This window comes from Pseudorasbora parva, chromosome 3, assembly GCF_024679245.1.
Source record: "Pseudorasbora parva isolate DD20220531a chromosome 3, ASM2467924v1, whole genome shotgun sequence".
Classification (NCBI taxonomy): Eukaryota; Metazoa; Chordata; class Actinopteri; order Cypriniformes; family Gobionidae; genus Pseudorasbora; species Pseudorasbora parva.
The window spans coordinates 43,018,474-43,042,039 of NC_090174.1; the positions used below are offsets into that span (position 1 = coordinate 43,018,474).

Here is a 23,566-nt window from a genome sequence, read left to right on the forward strand (position 1 = left end):
TTATGTGAACGTGATGTGTCTAACAAAGCATACCAGCATGCTGTCACACCAGGCTGGAGAATCCCTTATTTGTTGGTTCATTGCAATTCAGGTTCAGACTCCCAGGGTTCGCAAATCCCAACCTTCCGGGCTGGGGCTATGTGTTTTCCAGAAGGGCTACCAAAACGTAAGCACTATGGCAAGTAGTGAAAAGTAGTGAAATAACATTAATTTCTTGATCTCTGCTGTGTTTAAAGAGCGCGCAAGCGATCGGGCGAATTCTCCTTTTGTGGTCCACAAATGAAAGAAAAGCATTTGGTATTAAAACACAACCAGGGTGAGTAAATAATTATTAAACTTAAATTTCCTTTAATGTTTGAAACCATGACTTTTTTCACGGTTCTTTGATTAATAGAAGATAACAATATAGAAGTCTTTACTCTCACTTTTGATCGATTTAATGCATCCTTGCTGAAAAGTGTTGATTTATTTAAAATGAAGTCTTACTCACCCCAAACTTTTTTTCAGTCTATTTCTGATTTATTACTATTCTGCTGAAATATGAAGTGGCCTTGGTTTTCTCTGTTGTTTTCTGCAAATCCTTAATGCAAATCCATAAACCTTAATTTGGGATGTTTTGTTTCTGTCTGCTTGAAATGGACCTTGAACACATTTTCTAATCAATACCTAATTACAGGTATGACGGGTCTGTACCACAGTGTCATGTGTGGTGCTCTGTTGTCTCTTGTGGCAGAAGTCAAGAGGAAATGCCCCTAATAAACACGTCCCCCTACACCTAATGCAAGAGTAAATCCTATTAAACTGCACTGCCCTGACCCTGGTTCCTTCTCCAAATTGGACCTGAAGTGCAGCCATGAATAAGCTCACAGCTTTTCTGTGTGATTACACCGCTTCAGACCTGCCTCATCTCTATGCCTGGTGACACACACGTGCTTGTGAACCCAGAGTCCCAAGCGCATCACAAACCCCTGCTGTTGGGAGACAGACCTGTCATGTCTGTCGTATATAAGAGGATTTGAGAGCTTTTATTTATTAATTTATTCTTTTCCCTACTTTTCTTTGGGTGTGTTTCTAGGCTCACTACTATCTCCTAGTGGCCATGGTGTGGTTTTGCAACAACTTAATTACTATCTCAGGGGCACTGTTTGAGAGATTTCTTGTGTCACATAAAGGTTTTGTGATTCATGGTGTTGGAGTGAAAAATGCACACAAGTCTAGCAGGGACAAATGGCTATTTACTGGATTGCAGTTTCCCAGAATGTTTTTCTTGCACACACATTCTCAAATTATTTTCCATGTTATGAAAGATTTGCAGAGCTGCTTGTCTGGCTGAGCATAAGTTGACCTGACTTAATGAAATGAGTGCAGCAGAAAAATGTCTGAACCACTGGCTTCATACAGTATGTATGATCCTCTCATTTCTACAGTGGTCAAACTATATCCGGGCGACGGTGCGTAAGGAGAAGGGGCTGCCAATCCTTGTGGAGCTCTTGCGCTCGGACTCAGACAAAGTGGTGCGAGCCGTGGCCATCGCTCTGAGGAACCTGTCCATCGATCGCCGCAACAAAGACCTGATAGGCAAGAGCAGCATTTCCTGATCATTTCCATCTTTTGTTTAAAACATAGATTTACACATATATGTATTATTATATTTGTATAATACTTTGTTAAATACTTTTAATTTAATTGTAAAAAACTGTTCAAAAGAACAGATAGATAGATAGATAGATAGATAGATAGATAGATAGATAGATAGATAGATAGATAGATAGATAGATAGATAGATAGATAGATAGATAGATAGATAGATAGATAGATAGATAGATAGACAGACAGACAGACAGATAGATAGCTTTTAATCATTTTAATGCATCTTTGTGGAATAAAAGTATTAATTTATATAAAAAATAAATAATAATATTACTGTCCCCAAACTTTTGAATCAATAGTGTAGCTTGAAAAATGTATTATGGCTGACTGGTAAACAGCAACATTGGTAAAACAAAATGTTTTATTAAAATTGAACTGTTACTCAGTGCAGATTTTTACCCAGAAGGCAACAGTTAATGTTAATGAACTTGATATGTAGAAGACTGAATGCTAATCAGTGTTAACGATGTGGCCGTAGCATTCTGCTTCTGGGTTTCTGCTATTTGTTTTGCTCTTTTCCAGAGCCTCTTTTACATTTTAAAATAAATGTGGAAACCTCTTTTACATTCTTTTGTATCATCCTCAGGGAGTTATGCCATGAGGGACTTGGTCAGCAACCTTCCCAGCGGACAGCAGCGGCCAGCCAAGAACTTAGAGGAGGACACAGTGGTGGCCATCCTCAACACCATCCATGAAATCATCACTGACAGCTCTGAGAACGCCCGCTCTCTCATTACTGCTCAAGCAATCGACAAACTTGTGGCCATAAACAGGACCAGGTAAGAAGTGAATGGAGCAAGTTTTAATTATTACACAGTATGGTGTCCTTTTAATTCACATTTAAGCTCTATTCACACTGCAAACTTAATTCTGATTTCTGCTTGTTATTTTATGAAACTAGAATATCAAATATTATGAAAAACCTTTAACATTTTGATCTCTGTTTTCACTTTTTAGACCTAATTTGCATGGTACATCATTTAAACATGCTTTCTGTGCAATTATATATCAAGCCAACTATCTAAAGTACATCCTCTTCAGCCAATTATGACTTCTTAAGGCTCCCTTAGTGCAGTATGTACACCAACAACAGGTTTTTGATCTGTGCAAACATCTTCCATTAGATTGGGTCCTCCTCAACTCACAAAGAAAAACAGCAACAAGAGTTGCTGCTCTTTGAAGTGTCTTATTTTTATCACCACACATGTCATCTTTAATATATGCGTGTGAAAAACTGAATATTAAGTGGTGTAGTGCTTTAGATATCAAAAGAGAACTCCGGAGAGTAAGCCATATGTTAAACAAACCTCCTCCCTCCTTTCCACATATGACCTCATTTAAAACTTCACATCATTTGTACCGTTTCTGCCTGAGCAAGATTTTATCCAAAACTAAATATTGATTGTGAGAGATTAACTTTTTAAAGAGTACATGTTTGACTGGAGAGCAGCTACACGGTCTCTCTCCTTCTCTTTCTGACTCTGGAGATGTGGCTTTGAAGTCGGAGACTCCTGGTAATTAAGTGAGGATCACAGGAAAAGCTAATGAAGTGAAAAGAGAGAAATCTGTGGCCACAGGGTTTGGAGATTGGTGCCGTAGTGACTTCACAATACTGGGAGGGGAATAGACGACTTTGAATTTGAGAGTTATTCCAGCGGGCTCTGGATTCCTCATAACTCTCTCTCCCTGCATGTTTACCCATTGCAGCCAGTCAGCAAGGGAGACCAAAGCTGCTTCCCACGTACTACAGACAGTTTGGAGCTATAAGGATCTGAGAAACGCCCTGACCAAGGATGGCTGGAATAAAACACACTTCCAGGTAGAGTGGAACAAAAACACACACAAACACTCTGATTTCTCACTTATTCTAATATGAAATGGTAACGGGTAAATGTAAATGTAATGAATAAGGTGTAAATGTAATGTATAAATGTCTGGTTCATGTTTCAATCTGAACAAGATTTTTTAAATTTTAATTGTATTAAAGATTACATAAATAATTATTATACTTATAAAAAAATATGCTATGTGCCATTATGCATACTTACATAAATGCACTGATTTAAATGTCTCAGCTATTTGTCACATTAGTATTTTTTGTTGTTTTATTTTTCACATGAGAAGTAAAATGTGCTTTAATTCCGTGCCTAATTGCCAGGAAATGTATTTAATGCAAAAAAAAAAAAATGTAATGGTTCTAAAAGATTTTTTTTAAAAACTAAACTGTACATATGCCAATCTGTTTGTTAATCTTTTTTAACGTTAGGTAATAAAATACAGCTGTTCATGGTTTGTTCATGCTAGTTCACACTGCATTATCTAATGTTAACAAGATTTTAATAATATTAATATTAGTTAATGTTGAAATTAACATTAACAAAGATAAATAAATGCTTTATAAGTGCAGTTCATTATTAGTTCTTGTTAACTAATGTAGTTAACTAATGTGAACCGTATTGTAAAGTGTTACCGATTTCGTTTTCTTTCGTTAAGTAACAGTTTTCTTAAGGAAGTTAAATATGAACATTACAATTCTTGACAGTTTTTGCAAGATTCACTTCTTTCTGTCGTAACTATCCTTTGAATTCCTTATCTTTGTATTTTATGAAAAAAGCCCTATTTTGACTGAATCCAAGTGTTTTTTTGTTTTTTTTTTAGTTGAAGCTTTGTCACTTTCCTTTATTTCTGAAACATTCTCCTCTTGATCCTTCTCAGCCGTTAGCAACTGGCACCCCCAAAGGATCCAAGAGCTGCAAGCCTGGCTACGACGACACTACACTTCCCTTGATGGAGAAGAATCAAGGTTAGCGTAAGAACCCAAACAGAGACTTTACACACTGTGGATAACAGCAAATCTGGGTGCTCAGGGGAGTTCTAGAGGTTCAGGTGCACCTGAGCGAGCATACCCTCTGAACTCTTTTGTGTTTTAACATGTGACAGAATGCTTGATCTTTCACCCTCACTGCTCAGCTGGTTTGTGCAGCTGCCGCATCTCTTGTGCTTTAATCGGTCATTTGAGCAGTTCATATGATATAGAGTGATTTATGAGGATCAGACTGCAGATTAATGGGCCTCAGTATTGGAGCTCATTATTCATTCACTCTCAAGTAAAATGATGGTAAATTACCGAGCACCATCCATCTACCCGAGCACATCTCATTGAGAAAGGAGTTAGCATGACAGCTTGGGCTTTTTTTCCTGATTTTATTACTGCTGTTAGCATAGATGCTCATGACAGTGATACATTTGATCACATCCATCAGTCCCACACCATTCCCTGCTTGCCTTAATGTGGAGAGTTGAGCACAACAGTGACCGCACAGCTTTTCAGCAGCCTTTGTTTCAGCAGTATTTTTCTCATTCATTTTCTCCATAACTGAAAAAAAAATGCAAAAACCATCCAGCTCTGAGACAAGCTACTCATCTATGAAGTTACAAATTATGTTATCAAATCAGCAACAGCAATGAAATATGAAACTGTTAACTTAAAATAATTGTTAGTGAGTATAATATACAGTACTTTAGAATCCAAAAATGATAGTCAGTAAGATGTTTTTGAAAAGTATCTTATGTGGACCAAAGCTGCATTTATTTGATTAAAAATACAGTAAAAACAGTAATAGTATGAAATATTATTACAAATTAAAATAGTTTTCTATAATAATATATTTTAATGACATGTATTCCTCTGATGGCAAAGCTTCAGTCACATGATCCTTCAGAAATCATTTAATATGCTGATTTGGTGCTCAAGAAACATTTATTTTCTGCTGCTAAATATTTATTGTGGAATTTCATCCAAAAATAAATCTCACTGACCTCAATTTCTTAACGGTAGTGTATACATAGCTATACAAGTTCACTGCAAGTGTACAGTGAATCATTTGATTGTCATTTATATGCTTTATGGGAGTGGGCAGTCACTGTTGAGTCATATTGCTGCCATTTTCACTTCCTGTGTCTCCTCTGCTTGGTGGCTCTCGCTTCAGAATCGTGTGTAGTGAAGTATTTCACAGACAATTATATAATTAAAGTATATTTTCGACATTAAGACTTGTAAAACAGATTCTCAATAATTCAAATGAATGAGATTTTACTCTATAAACATTGAAAGCTAGAGATTTTATACTTAAATTGATGATCTAAAAGTGAGCATGATGTTAGTGCCGTGAAAAATCCAGCCTTTAAAATGCTTTGCAGGCAACAGAGGGTGTAGCGGTGGGGATATGATACCTATGGACGAACTCGGTCCAGGTAAGACGATTTCGGCATGCCTTAAAGACTAATTTGGTTTTGTGAGAATTCAAAACCATAGTCCCTTTTAATTTGCGATTAGTTTGAAAAGAAATTAAATTCTAACTGCATCTTCTGTTTCCCTGAAGAGTTTCATTCCAATGCTGTCTGCAAAACCCCTCTTTTAATAAGATGTTTTTACTGTTGTGGTGTTTGGGCCAATGGAAAATTGAACAGAAGCACTATTGCTTGTTCACTACAGAGTACCACCTCTTCATTACGGTGCTGTCTCTCTGATCTTCTCTACTGAAGCAGCATCCTCTCCAAGCCTGACTGACAATAATTGGACAGAGGCTGATGATGGGGTGCTGCTTGAGTGGCTGGAAGGAAGCGAAGAAATACACACAGCCTGCATGCACACAAACGCATACACAAACCCACAGTAATCACACACATCACGCACTCAGCTGCGAGCATGAGAACATCTGTGAACGCAGCACGTGAGGGATGCTCCCGGCTGAAGGTTGAGGGATCTATCGCTGCTTGTTTGAAGAGCCATGCTGAGGGTGCTGACACACCGATCACGATAACAGAGCTTCTCTGCTTTCTTTCCCTCTCATTAGATGGCTATTCAACAATTGACCAGCGAGACAAAGACTCCAAGTACAAAAGCGGCGATGGCTCGTCGGATCTGCAGGAGCGGGAGCCGTTAAAGGTCAGAGCAGAAGTGTCAGAAGTGAGACATGTTTCTACATCTGTTTAATCTGAGAAGGCTCTCTGTGACAGTGCCGCCTGTGGTAGTGTAGTAATATTTAGTTAGTAATGAATTAGTGGCTTCAGGCACCAACACTGGAATTTTTCATAGGAAAGAGAAATTATATATTAATTTGTGTCGGCGCCATGGTGTAGCAGTTAACTAGACAGCATCATAACAGTGTTTCCAGATCCGTAGAACATTAAGCCATCTGGTCTAAGAGAAAATAAGCAATTTGGTTCACCAAAACAAGCCAAAATGGTTTTCACGCATTGGAGCTGAGCTGCATACTGTAGGGGGCCTAATGAAAAAAAGCCTAAAGTCAGTGTGGTTATGGCAACACTGGTGTTAAGGCATCACATACATCCCCAGTGCAATGGTAGCTGAAGACAACAGGCAGAAGTATTATGCAAAATATCAGACACAGTCAAGAGAATTGTTGATTATACTTCTTTCTATTTTAAAACACTGGGTTATAAAAGTCTGAGATCACATTGATATCCTGAGTCCCAAAAAAACGAAAATGATCCTATAATTTACTCACACTCAAGCAATCCTTAGTTTATATATTTAAGAGATATTTGCATGTACGGTACTGTGCAAAAGTCTTAGGCTCGTTAGTATTTTCACCCCCCTAAAATGTTTTTAAGCCAGTTATTTATATATTTTGCAATAGTGTGTCAGAAGGTAATATCAGTTTACATTTTCAAACATTTATTTTGCCATTAATTGTAATAATCCATTCCAGTGGAGTCTGAAAACAGCTGTTTGATCCACACGGAGATCTAATCTCACCATCATCGAGTCTGTCTTTGATTACATGAAGAAACTGAGACAAAATCCACAAGAACTGCGACAACATCTCTAAGATGTTTGGAGAAACCCTCCTGCAAAGCTACAGTTCTGTGAACAGTTTTAGACACTTGTGTAAAAAAAGGCTGTGAAGTGAGAATGCTTTCAAAAATAATGTCATAAATAGATTTTGTTTATCAATTAACTCCTAATAATTAAATCAAATCAGTGTTTAGTGTGACCACCCTTTGCATTTTAAACAGCTTTTGTCCTGGTACACTTTCTCATAGCTTTTCAGGGAGCTTTGCAGGAGGGTTTCTTCAAGCGTCTTGGAGTCGTTGTCGCAGTTCTTGTGGATTTTGTCTCAGTTTCTTCATGCAATCAAAGATGGACTCGATAATGGTGAGATTAGATCTCCGTGTGGATCAAACAGCTGTTTTCAGACTCCACTGAAATGGATTATTATAGTTAATGGCAAAATAAATGTTTGGGGGGAAAAAATGGGGGGGGGGGGGGGGGGGCTGAAAATACTAATGTGCCTAAGACTTTGCACAGGATATATATAATTTATATTATATATAAATATTTTATATATAAATATAACACTTAAATATATACATGAATGTGTGTATTTATATATAATAGTTGTGCACATTACACAAATATTATTTAAACACAAACTTTTATTTTGGATGCGATCGCGATGAATCGATTTAAAAGCACTAATATATATGAAAATCATATAATTACATTATTACATTTCCTCTAGTGCTCTCAGAAATTTGCATTGCACTGTCCATATGTTTATATGTGAGATCACAAACTGTTGTTAGCCCCATGTCAGGCTTAAATAGATAATTAAACTTCAGCTTTGTGATACTTCAGTCATTAATGTAGAGATGATTAAGAAACTGTCTGGTGCTGCTATATCCCCCTCTGACTGGCATCTGTACGAGAGGTTGACTTGCATATCAATTGCGTCTGCATCAGTAGATTGAGTTCTCTTACTCCCTCTTGACTTTATATGGAGTCATCTCATATTATGAGTGTTATCAAAGCCCAGCGTGAGAGTGATTTGCTTTACTGTGTGTCTGCATTTGAAAGAGGCCTCATTGTGCTCATAGATGAGCGTGTTCATGCACACACTGCATTATTGACGACTACATTTCTGCACCATCTGTAGTCCGTCTCAGCATTGTGACAGGGCTTTGTAGCTCAACAGATGCCTGCCATATTTCTTTGTTAGGCTTTCCAAACGCTTTAATATACGTCATGGCAAATTCTGATTTCTGTTGCTGTGACTGTCAGAGTTCTGTCACGCTGTCAGACTCTTTTTCATTGTCGGAATATTGGGCAGACAGTAAGGAGTTATTTTCCTACTAATGCAATAAAGTTGCTCCCTCTAGGGGTCCTTTTCGGCACAACATGCTTTTATACCTAAATGTCACGTTGACCTAAGTTTTGTTGTTTGCGGAATGGTTCTTTATTCAGTTCTGCATGCTTTCTCTAAAATGACCTTTCTCTTCTATCCTTTCTAACTGTTTATTTTCCCCTTGAGCTTCCCCGTTGCAAGGACTAACTCTGCCTTTCTCTGACTGTGTGTTTATACTGTTGGTTTTGCTGACTTGAACCCCTCTCCCACTGCTGCAGAATGACACAAATAGGAAACACTATATCAGGAGCAACAGGCCGACTGTCAGTCTGGTGGATGCTTGTGATGTTAAACCTCAGCCTGTTGACTCCTGGGTCTAAATGCATGCATGGTAGGTCTCGTGTTTGATTTGGATGTTTTGCTGTCCTCGTTCATTCTGTTTATGAAATAACACCCACCCTTTATCATTTGCTCTGTCTAACCCAGAGGAGTGCATTGGCTGACGGGTGCATGTTCAGATTTTCTCTGCGTGACACTAGCACTAGATGAGACTGCTTAAACGCATACTGGAGAATATAAGATTTTTTTTTTTTTTTTTTTTAAGAAGTAGAGCATGAAAAAGTCTTTCATGTGCACTACAATTTAAATTTTGGGGTCATTTAAGATTTTGTTTTTTTCTTCTTCTTTATTTCAAACAAATGACAAAGAAAGGAAAAACTAATTTCAAAGAACGGACAAGGAACAATGTATTGTATATACCTATAAATCAATAATTTACAATAACTTAGCTGGACGTTAACTTTATTCTAGAGCTGATGTACATCCAAAACAAATTCCTTTCCATTAATTTCCCATAATCACTATAAAGTTGTTTTGAAACCATCTATATTGTAAAAAAGCGTTATAAAAAAAATAATTGGCTTGACCTGCATATGTACATACTCATACTTGCATAAAGAGTGCACATTGTTCTATACAGCATATAAACACGTATAGACATACAACGGTCACCAGGTGCAACATATATGACATTCATTAGTATTTGTCCCAGTTACGTTAAGATTTTTAAAAAATATATATACATTTTAAAGTAGGATGCAAGTTTTTATATTGTAGAATATTTCACATAAAAAATCTCTTTTAATATATTTTAAAATGTCAGTGTAATGGGGTTTGTTGATATGAGGAGGAGGCGGCGGGAACCGGCGAACATTTAAGACTTTAATAAATAAACACAAGATGAAAGTAAAACGCAGGCAGCTTCTCACGGACGACTGCCGTGCACACACACACAGTAATAAAACATAAACAAAACATAACATAACATAAAATCCAGGCCTTGTCCTCTCTGGTCCTTCTGGTTGTCGTTCCTACACGAGACCGGTTCTCATGGACCCTCGGCCTCGCTGCTTGCTACAGTCATTTATTATTGTGATGGCAAAGCTGAATTTTCATCAGCCAGTCTTCAGTGTAACATGATCCTTCATTCTGATATATGATTTGGTGTTCAAGAAGCATTTCTTATTTTTATCAATGTTGAAAACAGTTATACTGCTTAAAGGGTTAGTTCACCCAAAAATGAAAATTCTGTCATCAATTCCTCACCCTCATGTCGTTCGACACCCGTGAGACCTCCGTTCATCTTTGGAACACAAATGAAGATATTTTTGTTGAAATCCGATGGCTCAGAAAGGCCTCCATTGACACCAATGTCATTTCCTCTCTCAAGACGCATAAAAGGCACTTAAGACGTCGTTACAAAACCCATCTCACTACAGTGGCTCTACAATAATTTTATGAAGCGACGAGAATAGTTTTTGCCAAAAAATATATATACTGATGGCCGATTTCAAAACACTTCTTCCTGATGCTTCAGATTTTAATGAATCAGCATATTGATTCAGGATTCGGGAAACTGTTGAAATCACGTGACTTTGGCGATCTGAACCACTGATTCGATACAATGATTCATAACGTTTCGAAGCTTTACGAAGCAGTGTTTTGTAATCGGCCATCACTATATAAGTCGTTATTTTGTTTTTCAGTACAAGAGGTTTCTATTTCAGATAAATTCTGTTCTTTTGAACTTTCTGTTCATCAAATAATCCTAAAAACATTATTCACACAACTGCTTTCAACATTGATAATAATCATAAATGTTTCTTTAGCAGCTAGAATGATTTCTGAAAGATCACGTGACACTGAAGACTGGAGTAGTGATGCTCAAAATTCAGCCTTGTCATCACAAGAATAAAAGCATTAAAATATATTCAGATAGAACACAGTTGTTTTACATTATTATTATTTTATTATTTATTAATAAGAGACATTATTAATTTATTTACATTATTTACAGTCTTTACAATCAGTTTTGCTGAATAAACTGACCCCAATATTTAATTTCGTAGTGTATTTTTATTTTTTATTTTTTTACTGTGAAAAGTTGACTTCATTGACCAAAATACACTGCATCATACGTGTACTCGTGGGCAGTGCTGCCTTCTCTGGGTTAGGATCACCATCATCTGTTTATTTTCACTCTCATGCTTGGCAAATATCTACTCATCATTCACAAATTCTTCATCCCATATCCCATCTGTCTAGCAGAAAACTATTATCAGTTCAATCCTTGCCTTGGAAACATGTAGAATTTGATAATGTCTAGAGGATCTTATTATTTTGTCATTTATGAAAACAAATCTGGTTACATAATATCATATTTGCTTTTGTAACGTTGGCTAGACCAGGTAAGTTATGTAGAGAAAACATCCTAGAAATCATCCATCATTCAACATTCTCACTTTCATTTTGCAAACATTATGCATGTCTAATGTAATCAGGTGTTTGTTCTTTGGCCATAATAGAAATATCGCTCATTAGAATACACATTTTCATTTAGTCTGATGATGTCATGTGATATCTGTGGCTGTCCTGCCCTCTCCGCTGCAGGCTTAGCTCGCGACAGCTCTACATCTTACCACACGTGGATTTCACGAGTCACCACTGCCATTAACCGCAGAGCTCACCGTGATGTGGACCCATCTGAAGACTTTTGCCTAAAAGAGCGAGAGATACAAACTTTCATTCAACAGCCAGTATTTTGAGATTTCTCAACAAGTGAAAAGGGAAGAGAAAAAAAACTGTTAAAAAAAAGAAAAAAAATACCACTTCTCATATGTACATTCCCACTGGACGTAGTGTACCCAGAATTGAGGATTTGCTGGAATGATGGATGGATTGAGTGTACAGGAAGTGCTGTCATGGACGTGGACGTGTATTGGAAAGAATTGGATTGAGGGGAAAGAGGAAATAAGAAAAAACTATTTTTTTTGTCAAAACAAAAAATCTAATTTTGCCTATATTATTTTTGCTGTATGTTTCTGCCTGATTACTGTATGCTTTGTGGATTTGTTTTCCTCAGAAGTGCAGTGAATTGTGACATTTTTTGTTTGTTTTCATTTTGTAGAGTTTTAATGAAAGTTGCGCTAAAATAGTTTAAGGACACTTGTGAAGGAGGAAAAGGAAAGGGTTTTTTGTTGTTGTTGTTGTTGTCGTCGTCCATTACACCGGTGTGGGGACACATACAATGTCCGGGGGATCTATATTGAAATGCACGCTTTGCGATTTCTGTGTGCTGGCTTCATAAAGCAACTTTAAAGACATATTATCACTGTGTTTGTTTCTTCTCACTGAGAACACTGACATCTGCTCGTAGCGGAGCTGAAGGGAGGAGAGCTGCTGCGCTTTCGGTCGGTTTGGTCTGCTGATCCTGTATTCCCCTTGACATGTCAAGCTGCAGAGGCATGCTGGGTAACACTGTCACTTTCCAGCTTTTGCTTTGGTTTATTTAATGAGGGGTAAAGAGGAAATCAAATCTATTTGTTAATATGTAGATTGTGGTATGAGGGATAGTAGGAGGATTCACTTGCTCCTGTTGTCATAAAAGTAGATTTTAAAAGCATTTTATATTTTTGTTGTTTTATAAATGTATATTAGGTTACAAAAAAATCACAACAATGTCTTTATAACATTGATAGATGTGAATCCATAACAGTTTGTTCAGAGCACATTCAGTATTCCGTACATAAAGCATGGCCATGTTTGTATAAAAATTAATAATAATATAATAAAAAGATCGCTTTAGTTAAATGTTTATCAAAAGCCTGTAGAGTCATTCTCGTTGTCTATTTATATTTTATATTTTTTACATCTTGCTTTGTTAAATGGAAGCATTTATGTTCAGTGTTCTTTTTTTTTCAATTGGAAAACATGTTTAAAATGCTCTGATTGGTCGACAGAATTTAAATGTTCATCAGAAAAGACAAGGAATAACAGAAGAGGAATCAGGGATAGGCACTACCTTTCATTTCAGCTCTTATGCAAGCCAAAATACTTTTACATAAAAATATATCTCTTGAGTATAACAAAAAAAAGCATGACAAAGAATAATGTTGTTTTCATTTGTTTAGTTTTATGTATTTGTAAATTGGATATTACAATCTGGACACTCAGATTGAAAAAAGCAAATGCTGTAAATGTCCCACCTGGCAATGTAAAGAAATTCTGTGTTATAATTTTACTCATAAACACATACAAAAAAGACAAGCACTGACATACCAAGTAGGATGACAAAACATGTTTCCATGTAATGTGAGGCAAGCAACACGTGTCTGCTTTATCATCTGGTTTCTGTCATGTGACTCTATATAACTCTATAGCAAGGATTTTTTCATAGTGTTTTAACAGAGACTCCTAATAACAAAATAACTGTGTAATAATTTTCACTTTTGAAGATGAAATGTTGTGTACATTCACATCAAGATCTTTAGCCTTGTGTAGGTTCGTTATTAATATGTGACTGTCTGTTCCTGACTGCCTTTTTGCAGAATACAACCAAAGGATTTTGGTACCATGTAGTACGAGAGGTTCCCGGAGTGTGAATTTGCATCAGATTGTATATTTCTAGAAAAAAATGGATGTTGACATGGATTTAAGAGAAAACTACTATTGTAGATATCATTAATTCTGAGCATCAAAATTCAGTATATGTACAACTTGGTAGCAAATGTGTTTGTAACTATCATGTGCCTTAACCTTTTTCCATGTTAGATGAAAAAGATAAGTGTGTTTTATATGTTTTATTGGTCCCTGACTGCTCTTTCTCTCTCACACACTCTCTCTCTCTCTCTCTCTCTCTCTCTCTCTCTCTCTCTCTCTCTCTCTCTCTCTCTCTCTCTCTCTCTCTCTCTCTCTCTCTCTCTCTCTCTCTCTCTCTCTCTCTCTCTCTCTCTCTCTCTCTCTCTCTCTATCTCCGTCTCTTTTACATACACACACACCCTCTCTCTGGCTCCTCCCACTTTCACTCACTCTGTGTTTTCAATATAGTCTAGACTGGTGGTGGGTTATGCCTTGTATTACATTGTATTATAAACTTTTAAAAGATAGAGACATTAAAAGGGTTTGATTATATAGCTGTTAATGCTTTCCTAGCACTCAAGAACAATGCCACAGTGACCGAATGTATTGTTAATTTTACTAATACCCAGAAGAGAGAATTGCTCTTGTTAAAGAAAAATCCAGGTTTGTAGAGTATCACTTTGGTGTGTTTTCAATAAATCATGCCTGAAAAGAGTGCATTCTGTGTGCTTTTTCCTCCCCTCCTAATCTAATTTCATTTTCTTAGTTCTTTTGTTGTTTTTGGACTCCATTGACATTCAATGTATGGATAAAAACAGATGTTGAAAATGTTCCACAAGAAAAAGTAAGGCATACAGTTTTTTTTGGTGAACTATCCCTTTAATACACAAAAACTTTCAGTCTTCATTTCAGGCCCATTATATTTTTACTACAAACAACTTGTCAAACGTTTTTGTTTCAGTGCACTAGGAATCTACTGGGAGGGGAAGTTCGGAGTTCTCCTATTTTTGTACTTGATTTAAAGAGTGATACTCCCTTTGTACACCCTCTGACAGGGGAAATACTCATTTCAAATGTCTAAGAATTTGGCAAAATCAGTCAAATATTTCTCCCTTTCAAGAAGTTTCCTTTGTGGAAATGTTAAAGTCTGAGGTTCGGCACGCATTAAATCACATCATCCAGTGTGTGTGCGGCTCCTGCGATGGCCTGTGTGACGATGGATAAGTGTTTATGAGCCTGATTCCAGTCTTCCTTCAGGTCAGTGCTCTCAGCCTTCTCCACTGCATCTGCCAGGCCTGGGAAGGTGGGCTCACTCGATGACCTCAACGCCCATATCACATGCCTGTGAGGTGCCAGAGAGCGTTAGAAGTGATTGCGAACAGGTGTGACATCAGCATGAACAAATGGAGGGTGGTCAGTGGGATGCTAATTATTATTCATAAGGGACTGGTCATTAGCAGGGTGTTTTAATAATGCTGCTTCATACCTGAAACCATATTGTTCTGGGAATGCTAACGGGTCAAGGAAAGCCCTGTCCAGCAGCATGAGCTGGTCATTAATTCTGCGAGCCTTCAGGGGCCTGTTGTGAAGACAGAAGGAATATTTATTCTGGTATGTACTCTTGACACCAGAGCAGACTTCTTTTTTGCTTAACTTTAACCCAGTGACACCCCCCCCCCACACACACACACACACACACACACAAAAAGATCATCTTACTAAGATATATAGAATGTTACAACATATGAATGTTTTTTTAAATGTATACAAAAAAATGTATACAGGTCCTTCTCAAAAAATGTGCATTTTGTGATAAAGTTCATTATTTTCCATAATGTAATGATTAAAAATTAAACTTTCATATATTTTAGATTCATTGCACTCCAACTGAAATATTTCAGGTCTTTTATTGTTTTAATACTGATGATTTTGGCATACAGCTCAAGAAAATCCAAAATTGTCAAAAAATTAGCGTATTTCATCCGACCAATAAAAGAAAAGTGTTTTTAATACAAAAAAAGTCAACCTTTAAATAATTATGTTCAGTTACGCACTCAATACTTGGTCGGGAATCCTTTTGCAGAAATGACTGCTTCAATGCGGCGTGGCATGGAGGCGATCAGCCTGTGGCACTGCTGAGGTGTTATGGAGGCCAAGGATGCTTCGACGGCCTTAAGCTCATCCAGAGTGTTGGGTCTTGCGTCTCTCAACTTTCTCTTCACAATATCCCACAGATTCTCTATGGGGTTTAGGTCAGGAGAGTTGGAAGGCTAATTGAGCACAGTAATACCATGGTCAGTAAACCATTTACCAGTGGTTTTGGCACTGTGAGCAGGTGCCAGGTCGTGCTGAAAAACCAAATCTTCATCTCCATAAAGCTTTTCAGCAGATGAAAGCATGAAGTGCTCCAAAATCTCCTGATAGCTAGCTGCATTGACCCTGCCCTTGATAAAACACAGTGGACCAACACCAGCAGCTGACATGGCACCCCAGACCATCACTGACTGTGGGTACTTGACACTGGACTTCAGGCATTTTGGCATTTCCTTCTCCCCAGTCTTCCTCCAGACTCTGGCACCTTGATTTCCGAATGACATGCAAAATTTGCTTTCATCCGAAAAAAGTACTTTGGACCACTGAGCAACAGTCCAGTGCTTCTTCTCTGTAGCCCAAAGTGGCTTGACCTGGGGAATGCGGCACCTGTAGCCCATTTCCTGCACACGCCTGTGCACGGTCGCTCTGGATGTTTCTACTCCAGACTCAGTCCACTGCTTCCGCAGGTCCCCCAAGGTCTGGAATCGGTCCTTCTCCTCAGGGTCTGGTCACCTCTTCTCGTTGTGCAGCGTTTTTTGCCAAACTTTTTCCTTCCCACAGACTTCCCACTGAGGTTCCTTGATACAGCACTCTGGGAACAGCCTATTTGTTCAGAAATGTCTTCCTGTGTCTTACCCTCTCGCTTGAGGGTGTCAATGATGGCCTTCTGGACAGGGCCGGGTCGGCAGTCTTACCCATAATTGCGGTTTTGAGTAATGAACCAGGCTGGGAGTTTTTAAAAGCCTCAGGAATCTTTTGCAGGTGTTTAGAGTTAATTAGTTGATTCAGATGATTAGGTTAATAGCTCGTTTAGAGAACCTTTTCATGATATGCTAATTTTTTTGAGATATGAATTTGGGGTTTTTATGAGCTGTATGCCAAAATCATCAGTATTAAAACAATAAAAAAAACTGAAATATTTCAGTTGGAGTGCAATGAATCTAAAAGATATATATAAAAGTTTAATTTTTATCATTACATTATGGAAAATAATGAACTTTATCACTATATGCAAATTTTTTAGAAGGACCTGTTTATAGTATTATTTCATATGTCAGGCTTTCCAGTGCTAACTTACGTTTCTTTTGCAAGATCTGAGTCCCTGATCAAATTATCCAGTTTGGTGGCTGTCTCACGGAATAACTGCACAGCTTTCTTCAAGGATTCTGGGATGGGGAAAAGTTATTCTTACCTTGTATTAACTTTTATGGTTGACAAAATTCAATTACGATTAGGAAAAATGAAGCATTTCCCTCGTCCAAAGCAGTTCAAATCTAGTTAGCTCACCCATAGAGATTCCTTTAGCCCCTAGTTTTTCCTCAAAGGCTGAAACCGCCCGACTGAGGTACTGCTCCAGACTTTCTGCATAGTCACTGCAGTTAAAAGGCAACAGAAGACTGTCAGCCAATCGCACCAGCACATTCCCTGCTGTCCTGGCTACTGCCTGGTGACTTGTGAAACCTTCATAATGGCAGAACCGATGGATAAATATGTTTTAGTATTAAAAGAGGGTTCATAGTAATTATAGAGTGCCTCATTTGAGAACCTTGGTATTCATTTCACCTGGATCAATGAACGTAGATGCGTAGTCAAAAGTGTCATAAGCCGTGTGGTAGGCTGGGTAGATGCGCGCTCTTGTTTTGCTCTGGAAAGAATGTGATCAAGAATGTTGTTATTATTAATCAACTTGTTTTAATGCCAAGTGGTTGACTGCATTAGCACTGACCACATACCCGGTCATAATAATAGGAAATGTCCATAGAAGTTATTCCAAGGTAGTGCATAAAAGCAGCGTAATCACTTCCTGCCCCTGTCAAGAAGCCCACACTGCAAATACAATTAACAAGATTGAGAATTAAAACATTACCTTGTGAACCATGAGGTAATATTGTGAAATAAAAAGAGCATACTTTGGTATAATCCCATAATTTGGGCTGGTTCTGTTGGAATATTGTATCCAGTTCTCATAGACTGATTTGGTTGTTCCAGGTGCATTTACCTGAAAGCACATGACTCATAAAAGTCTTATGAAGGACATGAAAGTCACACTTCAGGAAAGGTTATAGATATAAGGCTTGTTTCTGACCTGTTTGGAGGCTGTAAAAATCACACTCTGTGCTGCTGGAGAAGCTGAGGCCCTGAGAGTGGCATTAGCTGTGGTGGACATGACGCATTTCGGTGGAACACGGGATGAAATTAATAATGAAAATAGTGAAAGAGGAAAAACATCAACTCATACCGAACACTGAGATGTCCACGTTGATGTACGCCACAGTGCGTTCACTCAGCTTACTGAAATACTCCTGAGAATGGACAATGCTTTCAACACTAAAACGGTACAATCTTTCATGCTCTAATTTCAGTTTTTAGTAATGCTACCGATGTCTTCGTTAACAAACCTCGGTGTACTCTGCAGATCCAATAAGGCCAAATTCTTCAGCTCCCCAACTGCCAAAGATAATGGACCGCCGAGGTCGCCATTTCCCTTTGAGGTATAGAGAATTATGGTTTGATTTTCTTTCAGCTTGTAACTAACACTAGAATTTGATGAATCGCTAATCCCCTGGTTTCACAGACAAGGCTAAGACTAAAATGCATGTTTGAGCTATTTTAACTGAAAGCAAATTGGGCTGACAAATCTTAAAATATGTCAGTGCCATTATTTTGTTTTAAGATACACAACAGTAATGTATTTTTCTAAGGGATATTTAAAAAAGCTTCTTAAATGCCCTAATTGAACTAAGGCTTAATCCTGGCTTAACCTATGTGGTGTCTGTGAAGCCAGGCCTATGTGTTCTATTTTTCCTCTTAATTACAATTTACCGTTGCTTTCATTAAACCTCTAGACCACCTTGTCTCATAGCAAAGTACTTCATTTGTGTCACTACAACCAGCCCTACACTGTAAAAGCTATTGTTGGTTTAACTTAAAGTAAATTAATTGGGTGCCTTAAAATTTTGAGCTCATTGAAATTAAAAACTGTTTTATCTGAATCACAATAATTTTTTACAGTATACAGTCACATTTGATGACAATTTTAGCTGTTGTCTGGATGTCATGAGGTCTCACCTTCCTTCACCATCTTCCCCAGCACTCTGGTGATCTCTAGCATCACTGCTGTGCCGCTGCTGGGGTCGATGGCTCCGTGCACCCAGCTGTCCCTGTGGTTCCCATAGATCACATACCTGTCTGAACAACACATACAAAAATACAGTTTATTAGTTCACAAATACAGTGCCTTAAATAACAAAATGCTTCACTGAGGCTGCAAGCCTTAATTGGTCAAAATAAGGGACTGTGTATATTAGGACAACAGGTATTTTGTGCTTGTTAAAACTGACAAATATGACTTACCTGGCTCCACACTACCTCGGATTACTCCCATAACATTCGCTGAATATTCTAGCCTCTCAGTGTTATAAATGTCCAAGTGTACTTCACTGACAGACAAAACAAAACATTATTTTCATTCTATCCTCCTGTAACACTTTAGTTTAGGGTCCAGTTCTCTTTATGAACTAGTTGCTTATTAACATGCATATTACTAGGATATTGGCAGTTTATTAGTACTTATAAAGCACCGGGACTTTTATTATGACGGGAAGGGACACAGTCGCCGGGCGCCTGCACTGATCCGCTCTTCCGGTTATGATTATGAGGTAATGCAGCTGTTTATCATTTTAGATACATTTAAGTGTGTTAAAAATGATGTTATGACGTTATTCCGTGCGTTCACTTGTTCACACTGCTAAGAGTAAATCGCTTCTGCCAAATAAAACCCGAAACCGTGGGTAGCGCAGATATGACGCAATTGACAGGCCTCAAACGCTATGCTAAAACCCTAATAGTCCTTAGTTAAAATAGCAATTTTCTCACAATTTACAAAAAGTTGGAAACATTTGGGATATTGTAGGTACTCAACTGAACAAAATATATAACACCGGCCTGGTGGTTTTTGGATATTTTACTGCAAAAATACTACATAGTGCACCTTTAATAGTGAGAATTGGACCCTAAAGTAAAGTGTGGCCTATCCTTCCAGCATACTTATTCAAACATTGGAAGAATATATTGGGTAGAAATATTTACCTGTTGTTTAAGGGAGATGTGGGTTTGAACCCTGGCCCACCAAGTTTGTATGTACAGTTGAGTGAGCCTTGCCATTCCTTAGGAGCATCGTCCCCATCAAGCTCACTGTCACAGATAATTCAGACACAATTAGAAGGATTCAGTCTGAAAAGAAAAAAATCATTCTAAAAAGAAAAAGTAAGTTTAACGCTTACCAGATTAATCTTTCAGCATCCTCAAATCCTATTGGCTGTGCTGGAATTGGTGGAATACCTGTTATGTCTTCTTTTGGTCTTCTATATGTATCATCTACAAATTAAACCATGTACACAAGGTGTTGTTAACGTATCATACGCAACATAATGTATGTTTTTGTGTTAAAAATCATTTGTTACCTTTTGCAGCTAGATAAGGTGTTAACAAGTCTCCAAAGTCAATGTTGTATGAGCCTCGCTCTACGCCAGAGGGTGGCAGATACCAGGAGTGAGGGTAGGTTTCACTTTCTGACACCAGGCCATCGTTAATGTCATACGGGTCAGTATAGACCAGCACCCCAACAATGCCAAACTTGGCTGCATTTATAGCCTGTTTTGTTCATGTCACAGGAGAGTAAACATGTTTTAATGCATGGAAGTCTTCTACAACTCTGGAAAATATGAAGAGACCACTTAAAGCTACACTGTGTGATATTTCCCCTATCTAGCGGTGTAAAGGTATATGACCATCCAGTGAATATTAGTTTCTGTTCCTCTCAATTCCGATTTCGTTTTAACTCCTACGGTGGCCGATTTAGTCCTAGATTAACATGGCAATCCCCCTCTTCACATTCGACACGGTGCCATCGAGTGTTAAAACACGAAAGGCGAAGTTTGAATTTACGGGTATGTCCCTCTTTGGCTAATGTACTTTCAAGATGGAGGAGCTGGCGACCGGCATTCGAACCCCTCACCTGTATGTATTTTCAATGGCATATTATAAACTTATGAGAATACTTTATTACTTGAAAGAAGTAAATATACATTAATGAGCACATATATTTTTGAAAAAACTAAGTGTTTTTAGCTAAGAATAAACTAAAAAAGTTACACAGTGTAGCTTTAACCTCGACAAATCAATGTTAAGTGGTCTCTTCATTTTTTCCAAAGCTGTTTAATGATACCTCATGCTAAATTTCCATTTCTTTATAAATGTTTGTAATGTCTTTGATCGTTTTAACTAGTGTTTTCTCACTTTTTTCGATCTCCCTTCTCCTCCATATCTGGTGATGGCGATGGTTCCTCTCAGATCCAGTGTTCTGTTTAACAGCTCATAGTCACTCATTTTACCTTGGTTTCCATAGACAAGTTTTCCCTGCAAATAAAAAACAGATGAGTCAATATATTGGACCATATCACAATTTGATTCAGACATAAATTTCACTTCCATAATATACAATTACCCAATCATATCATATGTTGATAAAGTTAGTGATAACAAGATATGCTTACAATAAACTCCTGTGTAAAAAAAGTCATTATAGTGGAACTGTAAGAACAAATAAATAGCTATCAGTCGATGACTTTACTACAGTGACGTGGTGTGTGATAGCCCCAAAGGTCATTACACACAAAGACTGTCTTCTCTTGCTCAGGTATGTCATAAGTTATGGCTGTCATTATGTCACAAGATAATAGGCTTTATGTCACGATAACATCTCCATCAGAAGAGGAGTTTAAAAAAATTTAAAAAACGAATTAGAGGCAAGGAAAAGTATTAATTGAAAATAAAAAAGTAATATAATAAATGTACGCTGCGTTTCAAAAGTCTGCAACATTTGTAATGTTTTTCAAATAAGTCTGCCAAGACTGCATTTATTTGATCAAAAAGTATAATATTGTAAAATACTATTGCAGTTTAAATTATATATTTTAAAATGTGATTTATTCCTGCGATGCCAGTGTCACATTATCCTTCAGAAATGATTCTAATATGCTGAGTTAGTGCTCAAGAAACTTTTCTTATTATTATCAGTGATGAAAACTTTTTTTTTTAAATTATATATATATATATATATATATATATATATATATATATATATATATAATGATCAAAAGTACAGCATTTATTTGATATTATAAATGTCTTTACTGTCACTTTCGATTCATTTAATGTCCTTGGTGAACAAAAGTATTAATTTATTTTAAAAAAACATTCTTACTGACCCCTAAACTTTGGAACAGTAGTGTACACTTTATACTACTACCTTGCGAAAACAGATGTCAGTACAAACAGTGTTTATTTAAAGTATAATATAAAAGCATTCATGAACTGAAGCACATTGAGGCAGTGAAGGCTGCACACCTTGACATTTCCTGCAGGGGAATATGCTGCGTACGGCTGGACCACCTCTGGGTCCTCCTGTTCTGGTCTGTACGCTTTCTCTTTCTCTCTTGCCGTAAACAGGATTTGGTTTTCTGGATCAACTAAATAAAATACACGTTTTTTTATTCTTAAATTTCCTATACATCATTCAACATTTTTGGATAATATATGATCTTGATCACATTCATTGTGTTAAATTAAATCAGAAAAATGTCCCAAACTAGAAGCTGTTGTTTTTATTGTCGATGGGGTGTTGAATATGCTTTCTTACCAACAGAGACTTTGTTGGGGTTTGTTTTATTAGGGAATGACAGATACACCTTGTAGTTCTCTCTCCATGCACTGTCCAAGCCTGTTTTAGGGTCCTGCCATCTCTTCAGCATAAACTCTACGGTTGCTTCATCTCCAGCGGTGGTGGCCATGTGGGGAACCTTAGTCAGCTCCCTTTGGATAAAGAAGACAAGTAAATTCTCAAATCAGCTGAAACACACATCTTCATGAGGATTTATGCTCTAGAAAGTTTTAGAATCTCATACTCATGTGCTTCAGAATAAATATGTCACCTGAGGTTCTCTTTAATTTCATTGGTGTCCAGTTCTGCAAGAAATTTCTCAATGATACTTTCATCCACATCATGATATGCATCCCGGACCCACTCTGGCACCGAACTGCCTTTGTCAATGGCGAAGTGTCCCAGCAGAATTCCTATAGTAAAAACCACTGCCCCTGCAAGGAGACCCAACAACACCTTCTTAAGCATAATGTTTGTATATCAGATCCCTAAATGCACCTTCTGAATGTCCAACCAGCCGTATCCTCCTCTAATAAAGCCTGCCCCGAGAGTGATGGGATAGTGGGTGTGAAATAACTGTTATAATCAGTGTCAAGATCATATGAATGAACTTATGTTTGTCCTTCCAAACTGTGATTCCAAAATCCCTATTCCTGATAAGAGGGATTCAACTAGACCATAAAGTTTACTCATTAATGGGTTTTTGTGTGAAATGTCATGTTGGACTTTATCTCCTAGCACAACTGTAAAACTATATGTTTTAGTCATAAATTTATGAATGCACACTGCGTTTATAAGCATCAACAGTCCCACT

At 37.5% G+C, this 23,566-nt stretch overlaps 2 protein-coding genes and 1 long non-coding RNA gene across 17 annotated transcripts in view; 1 reads left to right on the forward strand and 2 right to left on the reverse strand.

Moving 5' to 3' along the window:
• arvcfb (ARVCF delta catenin family member b) overlaps window positions 1-14,078 on the forward strand; it is a 280,305-nt gene extending 266,227 nt beyond the window's left edge. For 7 of the 15 annotated variants that reach the window (XM_067438967.1, XM_067438968.1, XM_067438972.1 and 4 more), the window contains 8 exons: window positions 1,428-1,578; window positions 2,237-2,429; window positions 3,358-3,469; window positions 4,366-4,453; window positions 5,851-5,904; window positions 6,507-6,619; window positions 9,080-9,192; window positions 11,751-14,078. In XM_067438967.1, coding sequence (XP_067295068.1) covers window positions 1,428-1,578; window positions 2,237-2,429; window positions 3,358-3,469; window positions 4,366-4,453; window positions 5,851-5,904; window positions 6,507-6,619; window positions 9,080-9,181 — 813 coding nt within the window. In that variant the 3' untranslated portion in view covers window positions 9,182-9,192; window positions 11,751-14,078. The remainder of the gene's footprint in view (window positions 1-1,427; window positions 1,579-2,236; window positions 2,430-3,357; window positions 3,470-4,365; window positions 4,454-5,850; window positions 5,905-6,506; window positions 6,620-9,079; window positions 9,193-11,750) is intronic. The other 8 variants (XM_067438969.1, XM_067438974.1, XM_067438978.1 and 5 more) reach the window with 5 other exon arrangements.
• Window positions 1-23,566, reverse strand: part of LOC137071204 (uncharacterized) — a 186,880-nt gene that overhangs the window by 137,137 nt on the left and 26,177 nt on the right. The window lies entirely within an intron of this gene.
• naaladl1 (N-acetylated alpha-linked acidic dipeptidase like 1) lies at window positions 14,883-23,220 on the reverse strand. Its single transcript, XM_067440194.1, has 19 exons — window positions 23,024-23,220; window positions 22,732-22,904; window positions 22,440-22,561; window positions 21,330-21,449; window positions 20,495-20,684; window positions 20,315-20,408; window positions 20,121-20,225; window positions 19,386-19,471; window positions 19,101-19,220; window positions 18,431-18,516; window positions 18,271-18,334; window positions 18,118-18,185; window positions 17,942-18,030; window positions 17,765-17,858; window positions 17,595-17,676; window positions 17,319-17,492; window positions 17,110-17,197; window positions 15,205-15,297; window positions 14,883-15,060 (listed from the first exon to the last, which is right to left on the reverse strand). The coding sequence occupies exons 1-19, from the start codon at window positions 23,218-23,220 to the stop codon at window positions 14,883-14,885; spliced, it is 2,223 nt and encodes a 740-aa protein (XP_067296295.1).